General features: G+C 41.9%; 1 protein-coding gene across 3 annotated transcripts in view; it reads right to left on the bottom strand.

The window, feature by feature from the left end:
- The window catches only part of LZTR1 (leucine zipper like post translational regulator 1), a 49,593-nt gene that overhangs the window by 8,409 nt on the left and 16,946 nt on the right, over positions 1 to 24,238 (bottom strand). For 2 of the 3 annotated variants that reach the window (XR_012243741.1, XM_073625191.1), the window contains exons 6-18: positions 17,734 to 17,817; positions 16,562 to 16,619; positions 16,099 to 16,238; positions 14,179 to 14,380; positions 13,183 to 13,242; positions 10,950 to 11,060; positions 10,409 to 10,501; positions 9,612 to 9,707; positions 9,130 to 9,316; positions 7,971 to 8,140; positions 5,888 to 6,044; positions 4,525 to 4,651; positions 2,254 to 2,403 (exon numbers count right to left, since the gene is read on the bottom strand). Coding sequence is in view for 2 of the 3 variants with exons in the window: in XM_073625191.1 (XP_073481292.1) it covers positions 2,254 to 2,403; positions 4,525 to 4,651; positions 5,888 to 6,044; positions 7,971 to 8,140; positions 9,130 to 9,316; positions 9,612 to 9,707; positions 10,409 to 10,501; positions 10,950 to 11,060; positions 13,183 to 13,242; positions 14,179 to 14,380; positions 16,099 to 16,238; positions 16,562 to 16,619; positions 17,734 to 17,817 (1,635 nt within the window). In the remaining variant the exon portion in view is untranslated. The remainder of the gene's footprint in view (positions 1 to 2,253; positions 2,404 to 4,524; positions 4,652 to 5,887; positions 6,045 to 7,970; positions 8,141 to 9,129; positions 9,317 to 9,611; positions 9,708 to 10,408; positions 10,502 to 10,949; positions 11,061 to 13,182; positions 13,243 to 14,178; positions 14,381 to 16,098; positions 16,239 to 16,561; positions 16,620 to 17,733; positions 17,818 to 24,238) is intronic. The other variant, XM_073625202.1, reaches the window with a different exon arrangement.

Here is a 24,238-nt window from a genome sequence, read left to right as displayed (position 1 = left end):
CACAAACATGTCATACTGACCTGCTCTGTGCAAGGGTCTTGCACAGAGCGGCCCGATCCTCCTTTTGCGGGGTCCCCCAGCGGAGCTCCTGGCTCGAGTGCCCCCACAGAGAGCCGCATTCCATGGGGGCACCTGTGCGGGTGCGCTCCCGAGTCCTGCTACTGCGTCCATTGACACAGACAGCAGGACTCGCGCCCCCCCCCCCCCCCCCCCCCGGGTCACTGGATATGATTGACAGCAGCGGGAACCAATGGTCCCTGCTGCCATCAATCTATCGAATGAGGACCTGAGACAGCGGCTGGAGCTGCTGTGCTCATCGCTGGAATGATCAGGCTCAGGTAAGAAAAAGGGGGGCTCTGGGGGGCAGCTGCAGCACAGAAGGTTTTTCACCTTAAATGCATAGAATGCATTATGAAAAACCATGAGGGTTTACAACTCCTTTAAGGCCCCCATTGATGGATTCAATTTTGGCTGTTCAACCAGAGAGACAGTGACAGAATTAAAAAAAGATAAATAAAAATAAATCAATTGATTCCCCATCCATGCTCAGGGAGTGGATGGAGTAATCTCCATTACTGGCTATTGTTTTTAGGCAGCAGTGGCACCTGTAGCTACTGGTACTGCCAAACAGTGATTACATCTGATAGCACAAGCTTCCATCTGGCTAAATATTTTTAGGCTCCATTCACATCTAGCGATTTGGGATCGTGGGCGGAATTGACAAGATTCAGCCCACGATTCCAAAGCGCACTGCAATGCTGGCAAAACGCTGCACGCTTAGGGCGCCATTTATTTTCACTGAAATCGCGTCAAACCGTATTGCGTGAAGTTTGTCGCCAAAAAAGAAGCAGGATTTATCGTGGCACAACCGCACAGCATTTAGGTGCCATTGGAAATTAATGGCACCTGAACTAGCGTGCTGCATTTTGCCAGCACTGCAGTGCGCTTTGGGATCATGGGCAGCCCGCGATCCCAAATCGCTAGATGCGAATTGTGCTTCAGGCTAGGTTCACACTGCTGCGAATTTTATTGCGAATTTGAGCCGCTGCGATCGCTCAAATTCGCAAGTCATTTTAATAACATTGTTTTCCATGAGTGCTGTTCACATCAATGCGTTGCGAATTTAACCTGCATAAAAAAAGGGTCCTGTCCGAGTTTGATCCGTGTGCAATGCGAATTCAGCTCCATAGATTGCAAAATTTGCAGTAGAATCGCAAAAACACACAAAGAATTCGCAATGCAAATTTGCAACGCAATCGGATCAAAATCGCGCTAAATTCGCACTGCAGCAGTGTGAACCTAGCCTAAAACTGACTTTTGTCAAGCTTGTCAATCTCGCGAATGCGCAGTGAGTTTGTAGCCAAGCCTCATTTTCGTTGTGATTAGGGCAACCCTGTCACCGGCATAGTGAAAATCCAAATCAATCCTGTGCTCTCGTGGGACTGCAGAGTGAGGCAGTGATCTTGGCACGGCATGGTATTGCAAGGACTAACAGCACGGGAAGTGTGCCATAAAAAAGGGACATTAGGGGTATGCATTTGTGACATCAGGGAAGTAAACAAAGGATTACAAGAAAAAGTATGATAGAAGAGATCCAAATACACCTATTTGCACAGTATGTGCCGATTATTTAAATGAGGAAAATTTTTCTTTGAGAGTTTACAACCACTTTAAGGGGTTTAGGTCAGGTGAGTTTGCTGGCCAATCAAGCACAGAGATACCATGATCATTAAACCAGGTATTGGTACTTTTGGCAGTGTGGGCAGGTGCCAAGTCCTGATGGAAAATGACATCAGCATCTCCATAAAGCTGGTCAGCAGAGGGAAGCATGAAGTGCTCTAGATTTTCCTGCTAGAGGGCTGCTCTGACTTTGGACTTGATAAAACACAGGGGACCAACACCAGCAGATGGCATGGCTGCCCAAATCAGCACTGACTAATGACTGTGGAAACTTCACACTGGACCTCATATTCTAATTTTCTGAGATACTGAATTTTATTTTTTCACTTGCTGTAAGCCATAATCATCAAAATTAAAAGAAAGAAATGCTTGAAATATATCACTCTGTGTGTAATAAATCTATAGAATATACAAGCTTCACTTTTTTGCATAAATTAACTTTTTGAGATACACCTGTAGTTGCTGTACACAACCAAGATTTATCAACACAAATAAATACGATGGCATAAATGGAGGAGTGCTTATGTTTTATACAGCTTTCGGGGCAGCCGATCTGATAACAGAAAAGGATACAGTGAATCTTCGGGGGGCATATTCACCTCCCCATAATAGATGTATCGTAGTAGTGACTCAAAAGCTTGTTTGCTGGGCACCATCTCCCCAATAGAGATGTTTACTTGACCATCTTCAGGCATGAAAGATCGAAACATGGCCTCGAAATAGCTGCACAGATAAATAGTAAAGTGGAAAGCACACAATTACATGCATTTACATGCAGGGCCCAGTCTATTTAATTGTAGATAAAACAGGACTGCTGCCTCACTGATAAACTGATAGAATCTCATTGTTCACTAAACTCCCCTGCAGTCATTTCTGTCATGCGGAAAATCTACTGCATAACTAGAGATACAATTAACAGGATACACAATACAATGTGGTCTAAAAAGGCAACCACTTAGCCTTTATCTACCATGTTTCTAGATATGAAAGATAGATCAATAACAATTTATTACACTGGACATCCCAAACACGATTAAAACATACACTGTGGGCTTGCGTACCTAGGCATTGTTAACGCATGTCAAACGCTTTTCAGCAAATTCCCATTTACCTAAATGGTACATAGTGGATGATAGTTCTGAGACTGCATTTAACCTCTTTATGTTAGTTTCTCTGAAACCTATCCTATTAGAGATGCATTTGCACTGCATGCAAAGGCAGTCAAATACACGCTTTTATGCTGAGCGTTTGACAGCAGCTACCATGTATACAAGACCTTATGTAAGAGTATAGGTTTGTGGAGGCCATATATCAACATAAAAATGAAATCTTATTGCCCAATATTTGCCACCAACGAACAGTAATTACCAAGATATGTCTAATGGCACAAATGAATAAAGTATAGTCAAAGCTATTTTGGCTGTACTTCTCCTGGGGAACACAGGAGTGCAGTTCATTCTGCATCCCTGAGGCCATTTTTTAGCCGACAGTGGGCTAAAGTCTGCTGACGTCACTCAGCCGATCCAAGCTGGATAAAGATCCAAACTTTACAGATGTCTGGAACGGCAGCTAGCTCAGCCTCTCAGGGAACCAGCCGCTCCAGTGAGTGCTGGAGGAGCAGAGCAGAGAGCGGTGACTGGCAGTTAAAAGATAAAAAAAAAAAAAAAAACACCTTCTGTGTGCAGCAGCCCCCCTAATACTTACCTGAGCCCCATTGACTCTTGCTGCTGTCAAAGTCAGTGAGGAGATGGAGAGGGGGAGAGAGGGAGAGGGGGAGAGAGGGAGAGGGGGAGAGCGCGCGCGAGAGAGAAGCCATGGCTCAGTGTCTGAATGGACACACAGAGCAGCAGCTCGGCTTAGGTGCCCCCATAGCAAAATGCTTGCTGTGGGGGCACTCGGTGGGTGGGAGGGGCCAGGAGCGCTGAACAGGGACCCAAGAGGAGAATCTGGGCTGCTCTGTGCAAATCCACTGCTCACAGCATGTTAGTATAACAATGTTTGTCATTTTTGAACAAAACAAAACAAAACAAAAAAAAACAAAAAAACGACTTTAATATCACTTTAACTTATGGCTGTACTTTTATAAACTATAACACAGCACAGCCATAACAAAGTCAGCATCCAACAGCCATAAAGCACTTGCTGTGATCAACATAATGATGATGATGATCATCATCAGCACACAGCAGGGAGTCTGGGGACTGCACCTTCCGGAGTAGCCTGTATGACATGTCAGTGTGTCACTATGCGCAGGGGATGCTGCGCCTGCTTGCCTGTGTGAGCAGAATCCATTCGCTAGGGAAGGCATACAGTGGGCGTTAGGAGCTTTAATTTGTGGCGGTGTACTGCTGCAGCGCAGCATGCGTTGCGGGATCTGCCTGCTCCCGAAAGTGGAGAAAGTCCCTCCTCTGCTCTCACCTCCTGGGCCCAGGAAATTACTATACACCCGGGTAATCAGGTGGGTTAATAACATTTTTTTTTTAGCTAGAAATCACCTGTTAACCTGCCTGGGCCCCTCTATTGAGCTTATGGGGCCCGGCCCAGTACAACAGGGCTATACTGCCTAATCAGCGGCCCTGGATACACCAAGAAATTTACAGCTAGTCATTAACTCTATTTTAGCTTTTTTTATCACTGACTACAAAAAGGTATATATTACCTGGGTCCTAACAGTTGTCTATTGATTCCTGATAATATATTAAATTGTAGTCCGATATTTTGTGAGAATGGTAGTACACACAAATAGTTTAATGGTAGAAAGAGATTTAACAGAAGAACTACTCCCAATATTTAGTTCCTATTTGTTTTTTTATCAAAATGTGCAGCTGTATAGTGAATGCACACCTGGATCGAGCAGCCAGGATGGCTGTGTGTGCTGGTCTTGGGTGTCCGTCTAGCAGTAACGTGATGTCACAAAAATCTCTTCCTGCACCTTCCAGATAAGCTTTCATATCCTGAACAAGGGACGTGCCTAAAAACACATGAACACATACATTGGAAAGTAGCAGTAGTAAGAGTCTTTAAGAATAGAAAATTGTACATCTTTAGACAATGGCCACAACTTCTAGCAGTCCAAACCCTACAGCTATGCATTGCTAGGGAAAATGTCCTGGCCTGGAGTGGCCTGAATTGCAGCAGATTCAGCTATTTATGGTGGTGACTTTTGGCTTCAGTGATGAACATGACTGCAGCACTTATCTGGACTGAGAGAGCCAATATGTATGGTCTGCACAATGACCATAATTTATACACAGGCACCATAAGTCATAGCTTCTGCATAATTAGGCATTTGAAGGGCAAAATTATTTTAATCAATGAATGTGTGAAGCTATACTATGCAAAAGGGTTTCTACCAGCCTCTTCTACAGTTTATCCAGCAGAACTTAAGAATCTAATTTAAGAAACTGGAGCAAAGATAATTGATTTTCAGATTCTTTTCCAATTAATTTGCAGAGCTGTAAAGTATTATAAACACTCATACAGTTTAATTTCTGAACTCTATTATACAGTATATGAAGAGAAAGCTAAAAGCCTAAAACTTGTTTGCTATGGTAAGCTGCATGGTGTTAGCTCATTTTAGTATATAAAACCATACAATACTCCCCTCCATAATGCAGAATCTGATGTGCAATTACGACTGATGATTGCGCAATTCTCGGTCTGCTCCAACTGGAGAGCAGTGTTAGTTACTCACTGCTCTATGCTCCTCCAGCGCATACTGTAGCACCAGGCTGGGGAGAGGGAAGGCGTGGCTAGCTCTGTCTCTCAACTGTAAGTTGAAAGGCAGAGAGCCAGCTGTCAGTCAGGCAGCAGGGTGGATCCCCACGATATTGTCTGGATCCTTCCCAGGACTGGCACGTCTCTGCCCCATCAACTGATAGCAAGCAAAAGCCCACTATCAGCTGACTCTGGGTCACGGGAGGAATACAAAAGTATGTGTACAGGAGAAGTTTAGCCAAAAAAAGCTTTCACCATAAATCAGAAAAAGATGGGGCTTTTAATTTTTTTATTTTATTTCTATTTTATATTCATAAAAAGGCTGATGGCCACAAACATGGAGTGAGAGGGCTGCATGTGGTCCAGAAAACCATTTGGTACATCTAGACCTAGGAGAGACTAAACCGCTTAGAAAGATTGTTACACTACAAAAAAGGTACTTGCTGTAAAACACCAGTAGCATCATATTTTTGTCCACAAAGCAACAAACCTATATCAACAGGCTGATCTGAGTGAATACGGATGGGAGGCTGCTGTTTCCTGCGTACAATCTCCACAATCAAGGGCGATGACAAATGCTCAAACTCTTTCATCATGATCACCTGGTTGAAGTGGGATTCCTTTACTACGAAGTTCAGGCAGTGCTCCTAAAACATTAGATAGGTAATTAGCAGTGGCAATAACAATCACCTACTAGCAAAACTAGCATTATGTAAATATACATAATGAAACAAAGACTGTCTACTAGGTGTGACATTTTTATTCCAAACAAAAGTACACAAGCATGTTTTTAGAAGCTTGTTTTTCTAGGGATAGTTTGCACAAGACTGTTGGCAGCTCTAAGTGGGAATGTTAGTACATAGAGTAAATGTAAAAAAAAAAAAACTCATGTCCAGAAAGAAAAGAGAATTGACCTATTTTATGAGATAATAGTCTACCTTATGGCAGCTAAAGGTAGCAGTGAGACATTAGGTATATGTATCAGTTACACAGTAGAATAGGAAACAAATGTTCTGGCTCCCATGTCCAGGAATTATCAGCCTCAAACAGGGAGAAACCCTGGTCATGTTGACATAGCATCTATTAACCCTTTCATCACCAGAGCCGTTTCTGCCTTTTTTTGCACGTTTAACCACTTTCACCCCCTTCCTGCCCAGGCCAATTTTCAGCTTTCAGCACTGTCACACTTTGAATGACAATTGCGCAGTCATGCAACACCGTACTCAAATGAAATTTTTATCATTTTTTTTAGACAAATAGAGCTTTCTTTTGGTGGTATTTAATCACCACTGGGTTTTAATTTTTTTTTTTAAGCAAAAAAAAAAAAATAGAAAAGAAAAGAAAAGTTTTTTCTTAGTTTGTTAGAAAATTTTGTAAAGAAGTCATTTTTCTCCTTCACTGATGTACGCTGATGGGCACTGATGGGGAGGCACTAATATGCAGCACTGATAGGCATCACTGATAATCAGGGTACGGATTATCTGTACAGGTCTTCCTTGAGAGGAAATGGCATTATCCAAAGGAGATAACCGGTATTTCCTTTTTTACATGTGATTGGACACAGCTGATCACATGGGTAAAGAGCATCATCGTTGTGGGCGTGCAACTGCTGCAAGAACAAGAGAGCACCCCAGCTATTGTTATTTTTCTATAATGGCCGGCAGGGGGTGATTAAAAGGAAAAAAAAAAAAAATCATTTTGGGCCTATAGATTACTTCAAACCCCTGAAAACAATTTTCTGAAAGCAGACAAAAAATAGTGACAGTTCCAATTTTTACCAAAATACACTAAAAAAGGTCATTTTAGGGCACACACAATACAAGATCCATTTTTTGGTAAAATACAAAACATGAGGTTGCATTACGTAAGTAGATAATTAACATATCAAGTCTTAAAATTGAGTGACCGTGAAATGGTGACAAACTTTGGTACCTTACATTTTCCAAAGTTTTAAAAGCCCCCACAGGTGATCAGTTTAGAGTTAACCGTGAATACCAGCCCTATATTATGTGTGGTGGTATGTAACAAGTGAAGCACAATCTGTTATTTTGTACAGGGACCCCCAACGCATGTGTTTATGTTCACATGTGCTTACATTTGCATCTAGCAATCGATAGTAAAAAAACAAAAACAAAACAAAAACAAACAAAAAACAATCCAATTTGGACCCAATAATTCTATAGAACAGGGTTACTGAGAAGTGGGTACCCAACTTGGAACCCACTTATGTCTTTACGGAAAAAAACAGTTTAATAGGAAATGGGTACTGATTCAATAGTCAGGAAATGAGAACATATTTAGCATTGGTAAGGTTAAATATTTTAATTAGAAATTATTTTGATTAAAAAAAAAAAGTTTAATCAAAACTATTGAATATAAGACCTATACCTAAGGCAGACTGGACGCCCCCACAGTTCTAAATGCATTGTGGACAGAGAAGATTCTGTTTTTCTACCCTATAAGCATACCAGAACACATGCAGTACAAAAGAACACCACACGCTATATAAGACAACACATCTGCTTCTTCCCATGCTGTGGAAAGTTAAAACCTTGAGTTGTGAGAATTCGTACCTTTAACTGGTCCAGCTGCAGCTTGTTAGCATTTTCACACACTATAAGGACGTTCTGAAGGTCAACAGATGCTTCAATATACTGAACACATAGCTGCTCCAACCGTGACAACTTAAAGTGTAAAGCTAATTTATATACATCCATGATGAGGAGAACATCTTCAACGTGACCTAGACAGTGAGAATCATAGTAATGAACAAGTGATGCCTGCCACTAGTCAAGAAGCATTCAATAATACACATACAGCACAAAGCAGATAAGGTCTGATTATACTGAATATACGCACTAAACATGCATTTACAAAAATGTATGAATATGTAGCTGATAAAAACTACAGTATGATACAGTGCACACAGCAGCCAAATCACTTATAGTGAAATAGTTTGTTTGGGCCAGCATGGAGTTCAGCTTTAGGACCAGCTAATAACACCCGTGAGCACATTTCTCAGTGTTCTTACCTCTCTACTAAGACCAAAAAAATAAAAAGTACTGATTACTAAGGGGGTGGTAATTTAGAAAGGAAAAAGCTAGATTTACATCTTGTTAACTGAGCCCCTGTCCTGCCTCCCAGTGATAAGAGCAGCATAAATCCTGATACACAGCTGCTCCAAGAAAGGCATGCATAGATGGTGGTTTCAAAAAGACTGATTATCGTCACGTCAATGGGTAACAGCAGACAGGAGCAGACCATTCTAAGGGGTACAGCCGATTAGCTGCCTTGACTTTTTTGGTTATTTAAAAAGGTTTTCCCTGACGACAAGGCCAGCACTGTATGCAAGTCTGCTTACTCTTCTTCCACCCCAAGCATTAATAAAATATCTGTTAAAAAATGTAATCATCTCCTGGTTGTATCATCTGATAAATATATTTTATATTCTTGTCCAGCTTATAGACAGTTGATGAGCAGATATCGCTACAGATTTAGAATTAGACAGAACATTAGATATGTTTATATACTCAAAATGTTATCATAGTTTTCCCCTCTATTGTTATTATATTGGTTGGTCTCAGCCCCAAGTTAAATCCCCACTCAAAAGAGTCAGGACAGTAATCAACTGACTCCCCACGACAAAAGAAAAAAGGTGAAAAAGATAGTCTTCCTGAAATTCTTTGCAGCAAATTCTGCTACATCCTCTGCCCAGTTGGCAGTACCACTGACCTTTCCGTGGGTACTTTATCTTGTCTGTATACAGGAACTGCATAAGCAGTTCAAATGGCCGTGCTTCAGCATCTCTGATGACTACTTCCAGCATGGGCAGAGATCGGAACAATTTTGCATTGCCACTTTCATTTTCTTGCTTTTGTTGTGCACTTTGACATTCTTCTTCAGAATCGGGTATTAATTTCTGGTTAAACACAAGAAGAATATTGTGTATATCAACGCTAAAACATACAAAAACCTAAAAATATGACAGAGCAGCCAGTGGCTGATATGTTCACAAATGACACCTTACTTCCTCGTAGTATAGCCATGCCAGGGTGTCAGTTTTAACTATGTTAAAAAGGTAACATGTCCGTAAACCAGTTCAGGACCAAAGCCCGTTTTTTTTTTATTTTATTTTTAGAAAGGTCTTTCTTTTTTAGGACCTTTTGACTTTTCTGGTTCTCCTTTACTAAAATGTTTTTATTGTGATTACTTACATGTCTCTGACGCTCTCTTGCCTGGGTAATCTTTTTTCTTAGCCATTTGCATCGAGCAGTCACAATAGCGGTGTGTCCTCTCACTTTCTCCTCTTTCTAGTGACAAAGAAATACAACATTAAGGCATAGTGTAAACTTTCATATCAGAAGACAATACTGAGATTCTGAGCTTTGAATAGATAGGAGCATCCCTGCATATACCATAGATCTGGTTAGTGATTGTTACATGTTTAATGTGTTCAGAACAGAATGCATACATCAACCTGTTACAGGCGATTGCTTGGTTAACCTGTGACCTTCAGATAAAGAATAATTCACGTGTATAGAGTATTAAATGTGCTCCCTATACACAGAACCCATGTGCATTACTCCCTGTCTCTAAAAAAAGCCAACAATACTACCCTTACATCCTTAGGTCAATTTTCAAAGGTAGGAAATTGATGCTTTTAGGCTGTGGTAGGAACTGAAGCAACCAGTGTAAACCAGATAAATAATGGAAATAAGCTTGCTGGATATGGTGCCCACAGAGCAAGTCAAGCCAGGGACCACATTGCCAAACACTAAATTACAATGTTGCCAACAAATGGCCTACAGAGTAATAAAGACAAAATTGTATACGGCTGTAGGGCCATTATTGTTCTCTATAACGAACACCCCGCAGGTACATTCTGACAAATAGTATTGGACAACCAGTCCCCAAGATCTGCACTTAGAGTACAGGAGACAGCATGGTGGGAAATCGGTCATGTTAATACCAATCCTCAACTTGCCCAATATACCTCACAGCTACAACTTACTTCTCCTAAAATAAATTCCACGTCACAGAATTGTTGGTTCTCAAACAGCCTTCCATAGTCCTCATGTAAAGTGCATTTGGGGTAACAGGAGAACTGCAAAACAAGAAAAAAATATTGCACCAATTATATATGCCTTGTGCCCAGTAGATCCTAGAGAGCTTTTTTTTTTTTTTAAAGATACCCATTCATAAAATTGTTAGAAAATATATCTAATCTATAAATCAGATTCACTAACAGGTTATATTCCAAGAATGTGCAAGCAGGGTTTTTCAACACTTTGATGATATCTACCATTAGTACATTAGGTATCATCTGAAGTAAAAAAAAAACTGGGTCAGAAGTCTTGCACCTTTGAAAAATTAGGTTCAAGGTTCCATGTTAAAAGTTCAAATTTAAAACCAGGAATGGAATGAAGAACCTTTAATCAACAATTCTATAAAACCTTCCTCTGCACCATTGAATAGTAGGAGGCAAGCTCGCAGAATAGCAAAATCTTAGTTCATATTTGAGGATAGAAATATACAGTCATCCGTTTTCTTACCTGAAAGCGATACATCTCTCCGCTTCTGACATTATTATCCACAGTCCCGCCAAAGATATACATGGCATCTGCAATCACAGCTGCAGCATGAAACAAGCGGCCACTGGGCAACTGTAACACAAACAATGAGTACCCATCACAAAGTATTGAATGCTGCAAAGCCTGCTACAGAGAATAGGGACTATTTCTGTACACAGAGAAATTGTATTTGTACTACAGTTCACTTTAGCCACACTAAATATTAGGAGATATATATATCCTATCTAGATATAGATGGATATGTATCTATATAGAGATATGCATCTATCTAGATCTATAAACAAAATCACTGAGTTGGGAAAAAAGATCACCCTCTTGTGTCAGTAATTTGTTGAACCACCTTTTGCTTTAATTACAGCCTTTAGTCTGTTGGGATATTTCCCTATTAACTTTGCACATCTAGACTTTGCAATATTTGCCAACTTTTCCTTGCAGGACTGTTAAAGTTCAGTTAAATTTGATGGTGACCGTTTGCGGGCTGTAGTCTTCAAGTCATTCCACAGATTTTCAATGGGGTTTAAGTCTGGGCTCTGTCTATGCCATGCAAGGACATTCACCCTTTTCTCCTTTAACCACTGTGTGGTAATTTTTGCTGTGTGCTTTGGTTCATTGTCATGTTGGAAGGTAAACCTTCCTTTTGACAACTTTCTGGCAGTGGGCAACAGATTTTCCTAAAGTAACTTGCCCCATCCATTTTTCCTTGTATCCTGACAGAGAAACACTCCCATAACAGGATATTACCACCTCCATGCTTTACTGTAGGAATGGTGTTATTTGGATGCTGAGCTGTATTGGATTTACGCCAGACATATGGTTTGGTGTTGAGGCCAAATAATTAAATTTTGGTCTCATCTGACCTGAACACCTTTTTCCATGTGGCCTCAGAATCTTCAAGGTGCGTTTTGGCGAAGCTCAGGTGTGACTGCAAGTGGCCTTTCTTGAGGAGTGGCTTTTTTCTTGCAACTCTCCCATACAAGCCACATTTGTGGATGATTTGTGATATTATTGTCACATGCACACAATGACCACTCTGTCAAAAATTCCTGCAACTGCTTCGGAGCTGCTGTAGGCCTCATGGTAGCCTCTCTGACCAGTTTCCTCCTGGCTCTTTCATCCAGTTTGGAGCGACGTCCTGATCCAGGGTGGGTCTGTGTGTTGTACCAAATACCTTCCACTTCTTAATATTAGACTTCACTGTGCTTCTAGGCATTAATAGAGCCTTTGGCATTTTTTTTTATATCCATCTCCTGACTTTTGCCTATCCACAACTATATCCTGGAGATCTTTTGACAGCGCCTTGCCACCCATAGTTGATTGTTCGCTTCAGTTGCTCTACCAGGGACTGAAATGCTCCAGGAAAGCGTATTTCATGCTGAACTAATCAAAATGAGCACAACTAAACACAGTTGAAAGTCAAATGGCTTTGTGTGCCATTGAGAAGGTGATTAGCTACACCCAATTGAGTTTACAAGTCATTTTTAGGGGGGGGGGGGGTGATCCTTTTTCCAACTCCAACTGTTGAGGTTATATCTTTCACTTGGATGTTATAAGTTGCACTGAGCAAATACAGCTGGATAAAACAAAAACTGTGTGTCTTCATTTCAGGCTGCAAAGCAACACAATGTGATATTAAGGGGGGCGATTCTTTTTTTTTTCTTTTTTAGAGAGAGAGAGAGAGAGAGAGAGAGAGTGAGAGTGTGAGTGTGTGTGTCCAAGCCCAAAAAAAAGTTCAGGTGGCGATAAATAAAAATAACAAGGAAGCTTTTATACTGCATGTGCCAAGCCTTAAAATCAGCCGACAGCCAATACTTGTGGACCTACTGCAGACTAGGTAAAGTAGACAGATTACATGCCACATGCAGTAAGCCATAGTAACCAACCATATTTCTGTTTACTGTATTCAAAGCAGCAAAAAATATAATCGGATTTGTTATCGATTTACTTGCACTGCAAAAAAGTTGTACTGGAATTCATTCTTTGTGAGCCAAGACTCGCTAGCCTGGTATACTGAAACAGTGATATGAAGGCAAACCCTTTCCTATTAAGGGCTGTATGAACTGAAAATGTATTCCTCCTGACATCAACAATCTGTACTTTACTATTATAAAAGGGAATGTTCCCTATGCCATGAGAATGCTAAAGTGAACGTAAAGCTTCCATTTTTCTATTAAAATAATAAGCCTGTAATACTTACCTGCTCTGCACAATGGTTTTGCACAGAGCAGCCCTGATCCTCCTCGTCTTGGGTCCCCATCTGCAACAGAAGGAAACTGTGAATAAATGATGCAGCCGTGTGGGCGGAGCCCTCCATGGCAACGCGGTTTTCAAATTATGACAGCGAGTATGAGGAGAAGATCCCCTGCCAGCTGTCACAGGGACTGGGGATCGGCTGCAGATGCTGGAACACGTTACATGTTCCACCCTAAAAAGGGTAGAACATGTACCATGTTCCAAAGGTGAACTTAGACTTTAATGTATAGAATGCATGAAGGTAAAAAAAACAAAAAACTTTATGGTTTCAGGTAAGTTTCAGGTAAGAACTACAATTGTGCAACTATGTGTGCTTCTACTTCTCTGACCATGCTATTTATGACAGCTCAAGGTTTCCAGCTAGTGATTAGAAACAACATTTATTATAGTTCCCAATCAAGTGATCACCATGACAGGCACAGAGAAGTCCCTGTTATTTGCAGAAAGAGATGCACAGTGGCTGGCAACAGAAGTCGTCAGGCTGCAACCTTCACTGAATCACAGTGTATATAAAAAATTACAGCTGAAAAAAACTGATTAACTTTGCAATAATGGGGAGTTTACTTCCTAGTTTTCTGGCCGCAAAATAACTGAGAACCACAGGTTTCCAGATAGTGAGCAGGAACCAGTAAGGATGGTTCCAAATCATGGGATCAACCATAACAGCCAAGCATGATCACAGAAGTTTACAATATTACTAAATTAATTCAGGGCGTTTAGGCTAAAATGATCCCCAGTCACGAAAGAGCTAATGGCTGCATTGCCTAATTATCCATTGAGTTTTTCTCAAAGAATTAAATAATTTTTGCCATGCAGCACATGCACAGGAAAGAACAAATGTCAGGATGTTTACAGACAGTTATAGGGCTAGCTAAAAAGGAAAAAAAAAATGTAAAATTTATTAAATATATATACACACACAAAATGTAGAAGATCTCACCTCACTATCTGGACTAGGCTGGATCACCTCCCAGGACTGAGAATCCACATCATAGCAGTGCAATTCATTAGGCAAAGTGTTATCTGCTGCACCCCCAAACACATACAGGTGACGGTCAAAAGCCACCATTGTGTGTCCATAGCGTCTCTGCGGGGGAGGAGGGGAACCACGCAGTAAATGCTCAGTAGGAATACGCATCCAGCTGTACCACAAGAAATAGCATGCATCAGAACAGTAAATCCTCTATCATTTGTGCATTATTAATAAAATTACTATATGCTAATGCGTCTGTAGTCTAGGAACCACTATATAATGTAAGGCATTGAGATCTACAGACATTAAAATGTATCTATAACCAAAATGTTTTCTTTTTGTAGGAAATGGTTAAAACCAGGTCAGTTTATTTGTCTGTATCTCGTTGGTGAACTATAAACCTTAAGTGCCAATGTCAGTCATCCACAAGCTAAAAGTTGTGGTATATTGCCCATATGTAAATTGATCATAGAGCACTTCAGGGCTCATGCTGTAAGTGGTGAGCTGTACCATGCACACACAGCGCACTGCTCTGTATTTCTTTAGCAAAATAGCTTTACAGCCTCTGCTGCAAAAAGCAATATACTTCACCTATGATGAATGGAGTGGTTATTCAAGCACAGTGCTGCCAGAATCTAGTGCATTTACAGTACATCTTGTGACTGGAGAATACCTTGTGTATGAACACAGCAGCTCTGCCAGTCTCACTTCTCAACCATGGAGTCAAGGACACAAGTGTGACTTCATAGAGCAAATAATTAGTCTAACAGTATGAAGGACATTGTTATAACTAATAGTGAGCTTTTTGAACAAAGGATTTATTTTTCTGGCTCAAGATCCCTGTTCATAGCCAGACATTCAGGTGTACATATATCAAACAGGGATAATTTATCTAATTTCAGTTCCCAGCAGTTCTCAGAGAAAAAACTTCACCTCTGGCACCCTGTTTATGAAGCGGAGAACATTTGTTCTCAGAAGGAGAAGGAGTTTTTCCTAAGGAAGGCTACCTGTGATCTCCTGAGACACCTGTGTGATTACAGAGCATCCGAGTTTTAAAAGTGAAACCAAAGTTAAAGACTGTGTAATCACATGAAAATAATAAGCACTGGCGCTTTTTTAAAAACACATTTTGGCCCTTTAGCGTACACTTTGGCACAGGTTATTTTAACAGACATTTTGGTATGGTTTGTAAAGCACATTTTGGCGCTTCTTTTAGCATGTAGTTTGACACTTTGTTAACGTGCATTTTGATTTGCTTTTTACGCATATTTTGGAAAACAGCACATTTGCTAGTCACTTTTGGGATGCCATTAACAATTAATGGAACAGCAAGGATGTCATACATTTTGCACATGTTTCCGGAATGCGCACAAAAAACGCAGGTAAAAAAAATTTGCCAAATACATGTTAAAAAAGCACAAAAATGCACATAAAAATGTGCTAAAATGCGTTTTAAAAACCAAGCCAAAATGTGTGTTGAAAAAAAAAAGTGCATCAAAATGCGCACAAAAAAAGGCCCAAAAATACAAATTGCTATGCTATTGCTGATATTAGGAAGAAAGATGCCTCCTTCCTCACATCACAGCAGCTTCTCACCCATATTCTCTACCTCTGAGCTGGAGAATCTGGGACGGAGATAATTTACAGAGATGGCCAGTGAGAATTTTATATCTCACCTTCATAAACTGGTCATCTGTGTAAAAGTGAATGACAGAAGGGTGTGTCCAGTGATGAGAAGTGAAGAACATGTTCTCCACTCCTCATCTCAGCTTCATAAACTGGCACACCTGAGAGATCAGCCGTGATCATCAGGATCTCGGCTCTTCTCCGTTTGATAAAGGTACACCTCAGTGTGTGAAATGTATCAGGAAAATATTTGCTTCTCACACTTTCTCTGCAAATTCAAATTGGAACAAGTTGTTTGTGATCTTTGCCCCACTTTGACCAGAAAAGACAAACATTTTATCCCTGCAGACAGCCACTGGGAAGTTACAGCAAGATGGTGGGATCTCTCCACTCTGCTCGATCTGCAAAACAAACACCAAGTCTTCAGTTACACTCACCTGAGGCATGTCACTAAGCAATAAAAAGCACACTGCATTCACCCAGTCACACAGAGATATTGGGCTGGCAATGATCTTTCATTACCAAGGAGGATTAAAATTACCCAGCCTCACTTATCAGGCAATCAGTGGTAAAGACAATAAATTAGATGGCTGCTAGATGTTTGAAGACTTTTACATTCATTTTGTTCTATTCATATATCCATTGAGGTTTGCAGCCTTTAAAATACCTAAAAACAAATTCAAATATGATAAACTCCAGTAATTTTGTGTAAATTTTAGATTACCTCCTCCCAAGTTGATAAATCCCGGTCTTGCAAACTGATTGTCCACATATCATTTAGTCTAAATACAAGAATACATATCAGTTAATAAAATGTGTGTATGATCAATGCGTAGAACCTATACAAAAAGTGTAGCAATGTGCATGGTCTATACAAAGCAAATGGGTGTGCTGGTCCTAATAGGTTATTAAATTTTAGTTTTGAAATCTCACTGCTTTATTTGTGCAGAGTGTACTGTATGCCCCGCGAGTTAATGTGTTTTTTTTTTTACAGGTTGAAAACTAGAGTGGTATGAGGCAGAACTGAAACCCATATCAGGTCTGTGTGACCCTGGCTGGGAGACATTCCTCCCAAAACCAATCCGATCGTTACAGTCAAGGATCTGCAGTGAGCTAAAATCTAGCACTGCTGTCTGAAATGCATATGCCAAATATCATGTCCTTATAGAAAACCTACCCTAGTGGGTTCTTCATTAGAATACATGAAGGGTGAACAGTTAGAAAGAGGAACAAAGAAGTTGAACTCTCAAAGAAACTGTGGTAAAATAAACCTTAAATCACTCCACCCAAAATGTATGTAAAGCTACACTTACACCAGAAGGTGGCATACACTAGCACAATCAAACTTGATGAAATCAGTGACGACAACCCACTTTCCTTTAGGCCCCTTTCACACTGGGGCGGTTTGCAGGCGTTATTGCGCTAAAAATACCGCCTGCAAACCCACCCCAAAACAGCCTCCGCTGTTTGTTCAGTGTGAAAGCCCGAGGCGGTGCGCTGGCAGGAGAAGAAAAAAAATCTCCTGTCAGCCGCATCTTTGGAGCAGTGAAGGAGCGGTGTATTCACCGCTCCTAAACTGCTCCTGCCCATTGAAATCAATGGGACAGCGCGGCTATAGCCGTGCTATACGGTTGGATTTAACCCTTTTTCGGCCGCCAGCGGGGGGTTAAAACCGCACCGCTAGCGGCCGAATACCACGGTAAAACAGCGCTAAAAATAGCGCTGTTTTACCGCCGACGCCCCCTACCGCCCCAGTGTGAAAGGGGCCTTAATCACATCATATTTTAAGACATTTATATGACTAAAATAACAGTTTCTACATGCCAGTCCTAGGTTTATTTACTCCAATATGCAATACTTTCTATCCAAAGAAAACACTGAATATATTTAGCATACCTGGCATTGCCATCATATCCAGCAAATATCCAAAGTTTATCATTGTATACTGTAGCTCCATGTGCTGAGCGCGCCACTGGTAATCTACAAGGAAAAGATCAGGTAAATAGATGAGGAGACATCATAAAAGTAAGCAAAACAAGTCTCCAAGTGTTATAACACTTAAACCAACAAAGAAATAATCTGGCCATTAAAAAAAAAAAAAAAAAAAAAAAAATACCTTAAGTCTGCTTAGAACTTGCAAATAAATGTGCATGGGCGGGCCGCCAATGAGATATTGTATAGAGAACAAGAACTAACGGAGACCAGTGAATACAGAATAGGGTGGGAATATAGACGTTGTCCTGGAAGATTCATGGAAATACCGTTACTGGTAAGTCTAATGGGGGTTTTCCCCCCTCATCTTCAAGGATAGCTACTTGAGAGGATAAGCAAGATTCTATACCCTAGGGAGGGACGACAGCCTGAAGCACTTTCCTATCAAAGGAGAGGTTCTGGCTGGAGAGCATCTGGACTCTAAAATGCTTGATGAATGCATGAGTGTAGGACCAGACAGCAGCTTTTGCAATTTCTTCCCATGATGCTCCTGCTCTTTTTGCCCATGACGCAGCCAAAGATCTCGTTGAATGAGCTCTAACTCTGGAAGGAGGGATGTGACCTGATGCTCTGTAAGCTTCCCAAATTGCTTCCCTTAACCATCTGGAAATGAAACTTTAAGATGCTTTGTCCCGTTCTTGGGGCCACTGAACAACACTTATGCCCTGTACACACGGTCGGATTTTGTTCGGACATTCCGACAACAAAATCCTAGGATTTTTTCTGACAGATGTTGGCTCAAACTTGTCTTGCATACACACGGTCACACAAAGTTGTCGGAAAATCCGATCGTTCTGAACGAGGTGACGTAAAACACGTACGTCGGGACTATAAACGGGGCAGTGGCCAATAGCTTTCATCTCTTAATTTATTCTGAGCATGCGTGGCACTTTGTCCGTCGGATTTGTGTACACACGATCGGAATTTCCGACAACGGATTTTGTTGTCGGAAAATTTTATAGCCTGCTCTCAAACTTTTTCCATCGGATTTTCCGACACACAATGTCCGATGGAGCCCACACACGGTCGGAATTTCCGACAAAACGCTCCGATCGGACATTTTCCCCTGCATCTAATTTCCCAACACAGGTGGACGCTACAGCTGGTCCTAAAGAAAAGGCAGAGGCATCCCAGGCTTTACATAATAAAGAGTCGGGCCTTCCTATCCAGCTGACCCTTAAATACTCCAGAGTCCTCAAATAAAAAAAACTGACCTTTTAGATACTTGTGACATAGGAGCATCTAATCTAGGACATTTGAAAGAAACGTCCTCAAAATCGGACTGAAAGGGAAACCTTCTCGTGTCCTTTAGACTGGAACGACCTTTTTTCAGGATCTTTCCACTCAGAAAGGAACATGTCCTTGAGTGAATGATGCACAGGAAAAGACCTAGTTTTCCGTCCTTGCAGACCTCTGTACATTTTATCCTGAACAGTTTGGGTTTGCTGAGGCAATCTGTTCAGAAGTATATGTTGACTTTAATAGTTTGACAATATCTTCAACTGGAAAAATAGGATTTTTATAACAGCTTACCTGTAAAATCCTTTTCTTGGAGTACATCAAGGGACACAGAAACACAGTAATTACTGTATGGGTTATATGGCACCTTCAGGTGATGGACACTGGCACACCCTAAACAGGAAGTTCAATTCCCCATATAACCCCTCCCCTTACTGGGAGTACCTCAGTTTTGTAGCAAAGCAATACACGTGTAAACAGAAAGAGGGGAGGGACCTCTGTGTCCCGTGATGTATTCCAAAAAAAGGATTTTACAGGTAAGCTGTTATAAAAATCCTATTTTCTTTATCGTACATCACGGGACACAGAGCCACAGTAATTACAGTGGGATGCTTACCTGTGTCACAGACGGAGCGACCATTCCACTCCATAGGCATCCACGGCTCTGGCACCACCAAGGATTCTTCCTACACCTTTCCTCCCCACGGATCACACGGTACCCTGCCCCCAGGGACGTGTGCAGGCTGCAGCACTCCCCCGTTCATCCCTGGAGACAGGCACACCCAGCAGTCCAGTACCACCGTTAAAGGAATACATATTTACTTTGCCACTATACCATACCGTTTGGACGTGGACTACTATGGAGCTCAGGATAAGTAACTTTACATCACAGGACACAGCTTCCAGCTAGCCACTCCTCCCCATGTACACGTGTCGGCCTATTGGCTCACACAGACTGTGTTCCCGTTCTTTCAGGCTCTGATGAAGAGGTCACCCTCGAAACGCGTCAACCTTTTTTAAACATCTGCCTCTACATGGGCATATCCCTATTTTAACCTTTCAGTGTATATTTTGTCACCTGTTTTTATGAAACTAGTATTTGTATTATTCAGATGGTGATATTCATTTGTTTTTGTATTCTATTATACATGATTAAACCAAAATATATGTTTTTGATGTAAGCGGTTGACCACGCGCCCTCCTTCCACCCCCTTCCACACAGTCTTCTCCAGACCACCCCTGGTCAGCTGAGGCAGCAGGACACGCATTACCATCTCCTTTATACTTTTCACCATCTACAAATACTACCCAATTACACAACAAACGCTCTCACTAGCGCAGGAGTAATTCTCACCACATTGTGTCCACATTTCGCATTACAGCATGGGATGTCCCAGAGCAATGCCACCTAAGGGGAGGGGACAACAAAAGTAGGATGCAATCAGACCAGAGGAGCTATACCGCTGCCTGCAGCACACTGCGCCCAAAGGCGATATCCTCATGCCTTTTTACATCCACCTGATAGAATCTGGTGAACGTATTGACTGAAGACCAGGTTGCAGCCTTGCAGATTTGAGCCATGGAGGCTTGGTGATGCACTGCCCACGAAGAACTAACAGCCCTGGTGGAGCGCGCTTTAACCTGGAAAGGTGGAACCTTCCTCTTCAAGCCATAAGCAAATCCATTTGGCAATAGTAGATTTTGATGCTGCCAGTCCTTTCCTAGGACCTTTAGGCAACCAGAACAAAACATCTGTTTTCTGAATCTGAGCAGTCGCCTTAAAATAGATCTTGACTGCTCTCACTACATCCAAAGAGTGTAGTGACGTCTCTTCCTTAGAACAGGGTTCTGGAAAAAATGAAGGTAAAAACAATACCCTGGTTTAGGTGAAAACCTGAAACCACCTTTGGCAGAAAGCTAGGATGAGGGCGCAATATACCACTCTATCCTTGTGAACGATTAAATATGGCTCTTTACAAGAAAGAGACGCCAGCTCTGATATCCTTCTTGCAGAAGAAATGGCTACCAGAAAAACTAGCTTCCTTATCATAAGGACCAAGGGAATATGTCGTCTCGGCTCAAAAGGCTGTTTCTGTAATGCCGACAGAACTAAATTCAAGGCCCAAGGGTTCAGGGGTGCTTTAACCGGAGGATTAATCCACATTACCCCCTGTATAAAGCTTCGGAACAAAGAATGAGAAGCCAGCGGATGTTGAAACAATACTGATAAGGCCGAGACCTGGCCCTTGATAGTACACAAGGCCAGCTTCATCTCTAGCCCCATTTGCAGAAAGGCAAGAATTCTACCTACGACATACTTCCTAGGATTCCAACCCCTGGATTCACACCAAGACACATATGCCTTCCAGACTCTAAAATAAATGACTCTGGAAGCTGGCTTCCGTGCATTACCCCTTCCCGCCGACCGTACGCACATCTGCGTACTCGGCTTTCCGGGGTTATACCGGGATGATGCGCGCAGCTGCAGGCATCATCCCGGTACCATTGTTTCGAGCCGGCGATCGGCTACCCGTATATAACAACCGACTGTTATACCGGAGGAGCGGGAGGGGACATCCCCCCCCCCCCCCTGCCGGTCTTACCGGGCCTCCCGTGCGATCGGGAAGCCCAGTGTCCAATCGGCTGCCTTCGGCGGCTGGAACGAAGCTGTGGGCGGCTTCATTCCAGCCTTCTCAATGTAAACGCGGAAGCGACGTCATGACGTCACTTCCCCGTTTACTTGGCTGCCAATGGCGCCGGTTTAAAAAAAATATACAGTGTTCAGAATCGCCGTTTTCGGCGATCTAAATACTGTGAAGTGCAAAGGAGGGATGGGGGGTCTTTTAGACCCCCCATCCCTCCATAAAGAGTACCTGTCACCACCTATTACTGTCACAAGGGATGTTTACATTCCTTGTGACAGCAATAAATTAAAAAAAAAAAAAAAAAAAAAAAAAAGTTTTTTTAAACACAATTTACAAGTATAAAATAAAAAAAAAAATTTTTTTTTAAAGTGCCCCCGTCCCCGCGAGCATGCGCAGCGAAGAAAACGAATACGGAAGTCGCGCCCGCATATGTAAACGGTGTTCAAATCACACATGTGAGATATTGCCGCGATCGTCAGAGCGAGAGCAATAATTCTAGCCCTAGACCTCCTCTGTAACTCAAGCCTGGTAACCGTAAAAAAAATTTAAAGCGTCGCCTATGGAAATTCATAGGTACTGTAGTTTGTTGCCATTCCACGAGTGCGTGCAATTATAAAGGGTGACATGTTTGGTATCTATTTACTCGGCATAACATCATCTTTCACATTATACAAAAAAATTGGGGTAACTTTACTGTTTGGATTTTTTAAAATTCATGAAAGTGTCCCTTTTCCAAAAATTTGCGTTTAAAACACCGCTGCACAAATACCGTGTGATATAAAATATGGCAACAATCGCCATTTTATTCTCTAGATTCTCTGCTAAAAAAATATATATAATGTTTGGAAACTCTAAGTAATTTTCTAGCAAAAAATACGGATTTTAACTTGTAAACACCACATTTCAAAAATAGGCTTAGTCATGAAAGGGTTAATCAAGGTAGGTATCACTGAGCCTGAAAGCCCACGATTCTTTTAGAATGTGGGTTTCAATAGCCAAACCGTTAAATTTAGCGTTTGGAAAGTAGGATGGAACACTGGTCCCTGCGATAGCAGGTCTGGACGTGGTGGTAGGGTCCATGGGAGCCCTACCGCCATCTTTACTATTTCTGCATACCAAGATCTTCTGGGCCATGCTGGGGCCACAAGAACTATAGACTTCCTTTCTCGCTTGATCCTGCAAAGCAGTCGAGGTAGCAGCAGAATAGGAGGGAATGCATAAATCAATGAGAACTGATCCCACGGAGTCACCAATGTATCTGTTCCGCATGAGAGTGGATCCCTTGTTGTAGACACAAAGTTGTCGACTTTGTTGTTGAACCTGGATGCAAACCAATCTACATCCGGGATCCCCATCTTTGGCATAGCCAGGAAGATGTTGGGGTGAAGGGACCATTCCCCCGAGAACAACTGCTGGCGACTTAAGTAGTCTGCCTGCCAGTTCTCTACCCCTGGAATGAAGTTTGCCGAAATGCACGGCACATGTTCTTCTGCCCAGGTTAGGATATGGTTTACCTCTCCCTGGGCTGCCTGAATTCTGGTGCCCCATTGGTGATTGATATAAGCCACTGCTGTGGTATTGTCAGATTGAATCCTGACAGGAGAATTCTGCAACCTGAACGTCCAGGCCCTTAGTGCCAGACACGCTGCCCGAATCTCTAGAATGTTGATGGGCAAGGTCCTTTCGGTTCTGGACCATTTCCCTTGGACAGACACTTCTTCCAAGACTGCTCCCCAACCTGAAAGGCTGGCATCAGTTGTTACCACCTTCCAGGTAACCAGTAAGAAGGATTTCCCCTTCTGCAGATTCTTGGATATCCTCCACCAACTCAGGCTCTGGCGCACCTTTGGCGACAACCGCATTGGAAAATCTAATGCCTGAATCTTTTTGTTCCAGGCCGATAGGATACTGTTTTGCAGCAGTCTCGAATGAAACTGAGCATAGGGAACTGCTTTGAATGAAGCCACCATCTTCCCCAAAAACCTCATACAAAGGCGAATGGAAGGACCTTTCTTTGCCTTGACCCCTTGGACCAGCACCTTTATGGCGCTGATCTTTGCATGGGGTAAAAACACCTTCATCTGCGCTGTATCTATGACCAGACCCAAGTGCGCTAATCTTCTTACTGGCCTTAAAGAAGAGCAGGTCATCCAGGTATGCTATTATTGTTATAATTTGAGTCCTTAATCTGGCCAGAGGAAGGGCCAAAAGTTTTGTAAACACCCGAGGTGCATTAAGCTAGACCGAAAGGCAGGGCTATAAACTGAAAATGAAGTTTTTCTACTTCGAAACGCAGATACTTCTGGTAAGTGGGGAAAATATGTACATGCAGGTATGCATCCCTGATGTCGATTGATGCCAGAAGCTCTACCCCTTGTAGGATGGAGACTACTGATCGGATTGATTCCATGCGAAAAGTGCGAATCTTCAGGAACCAGTTTAGATCTTTGAGATCTAGAATGGGTCTGACATCCCCACTTAGTTTTGGTACCGTGAAAAGGTTTGAATAAAACCCTGACCCCTGC

This window comes from Aquarana catesbeiana, linkage group LG01, assembly GCF_042186555.1.
Source record: "Aquarana catesbeiana isolate 2022-GZ linkage group LG01, ASM4218655v1, whole genome shotgun sequence".
NCBI classification, from domain to species: Eukaryota; Metazoa; Chordata; class Amphibia; order Anura; family Ranidae; genus Aquarana; species Aquarana catesbeiana.
The sequence above is the reverse complement of the archived record's forward strand: the minus strand, read 5'-3'. Positions and strand labels throughout refer to the sequence as shown.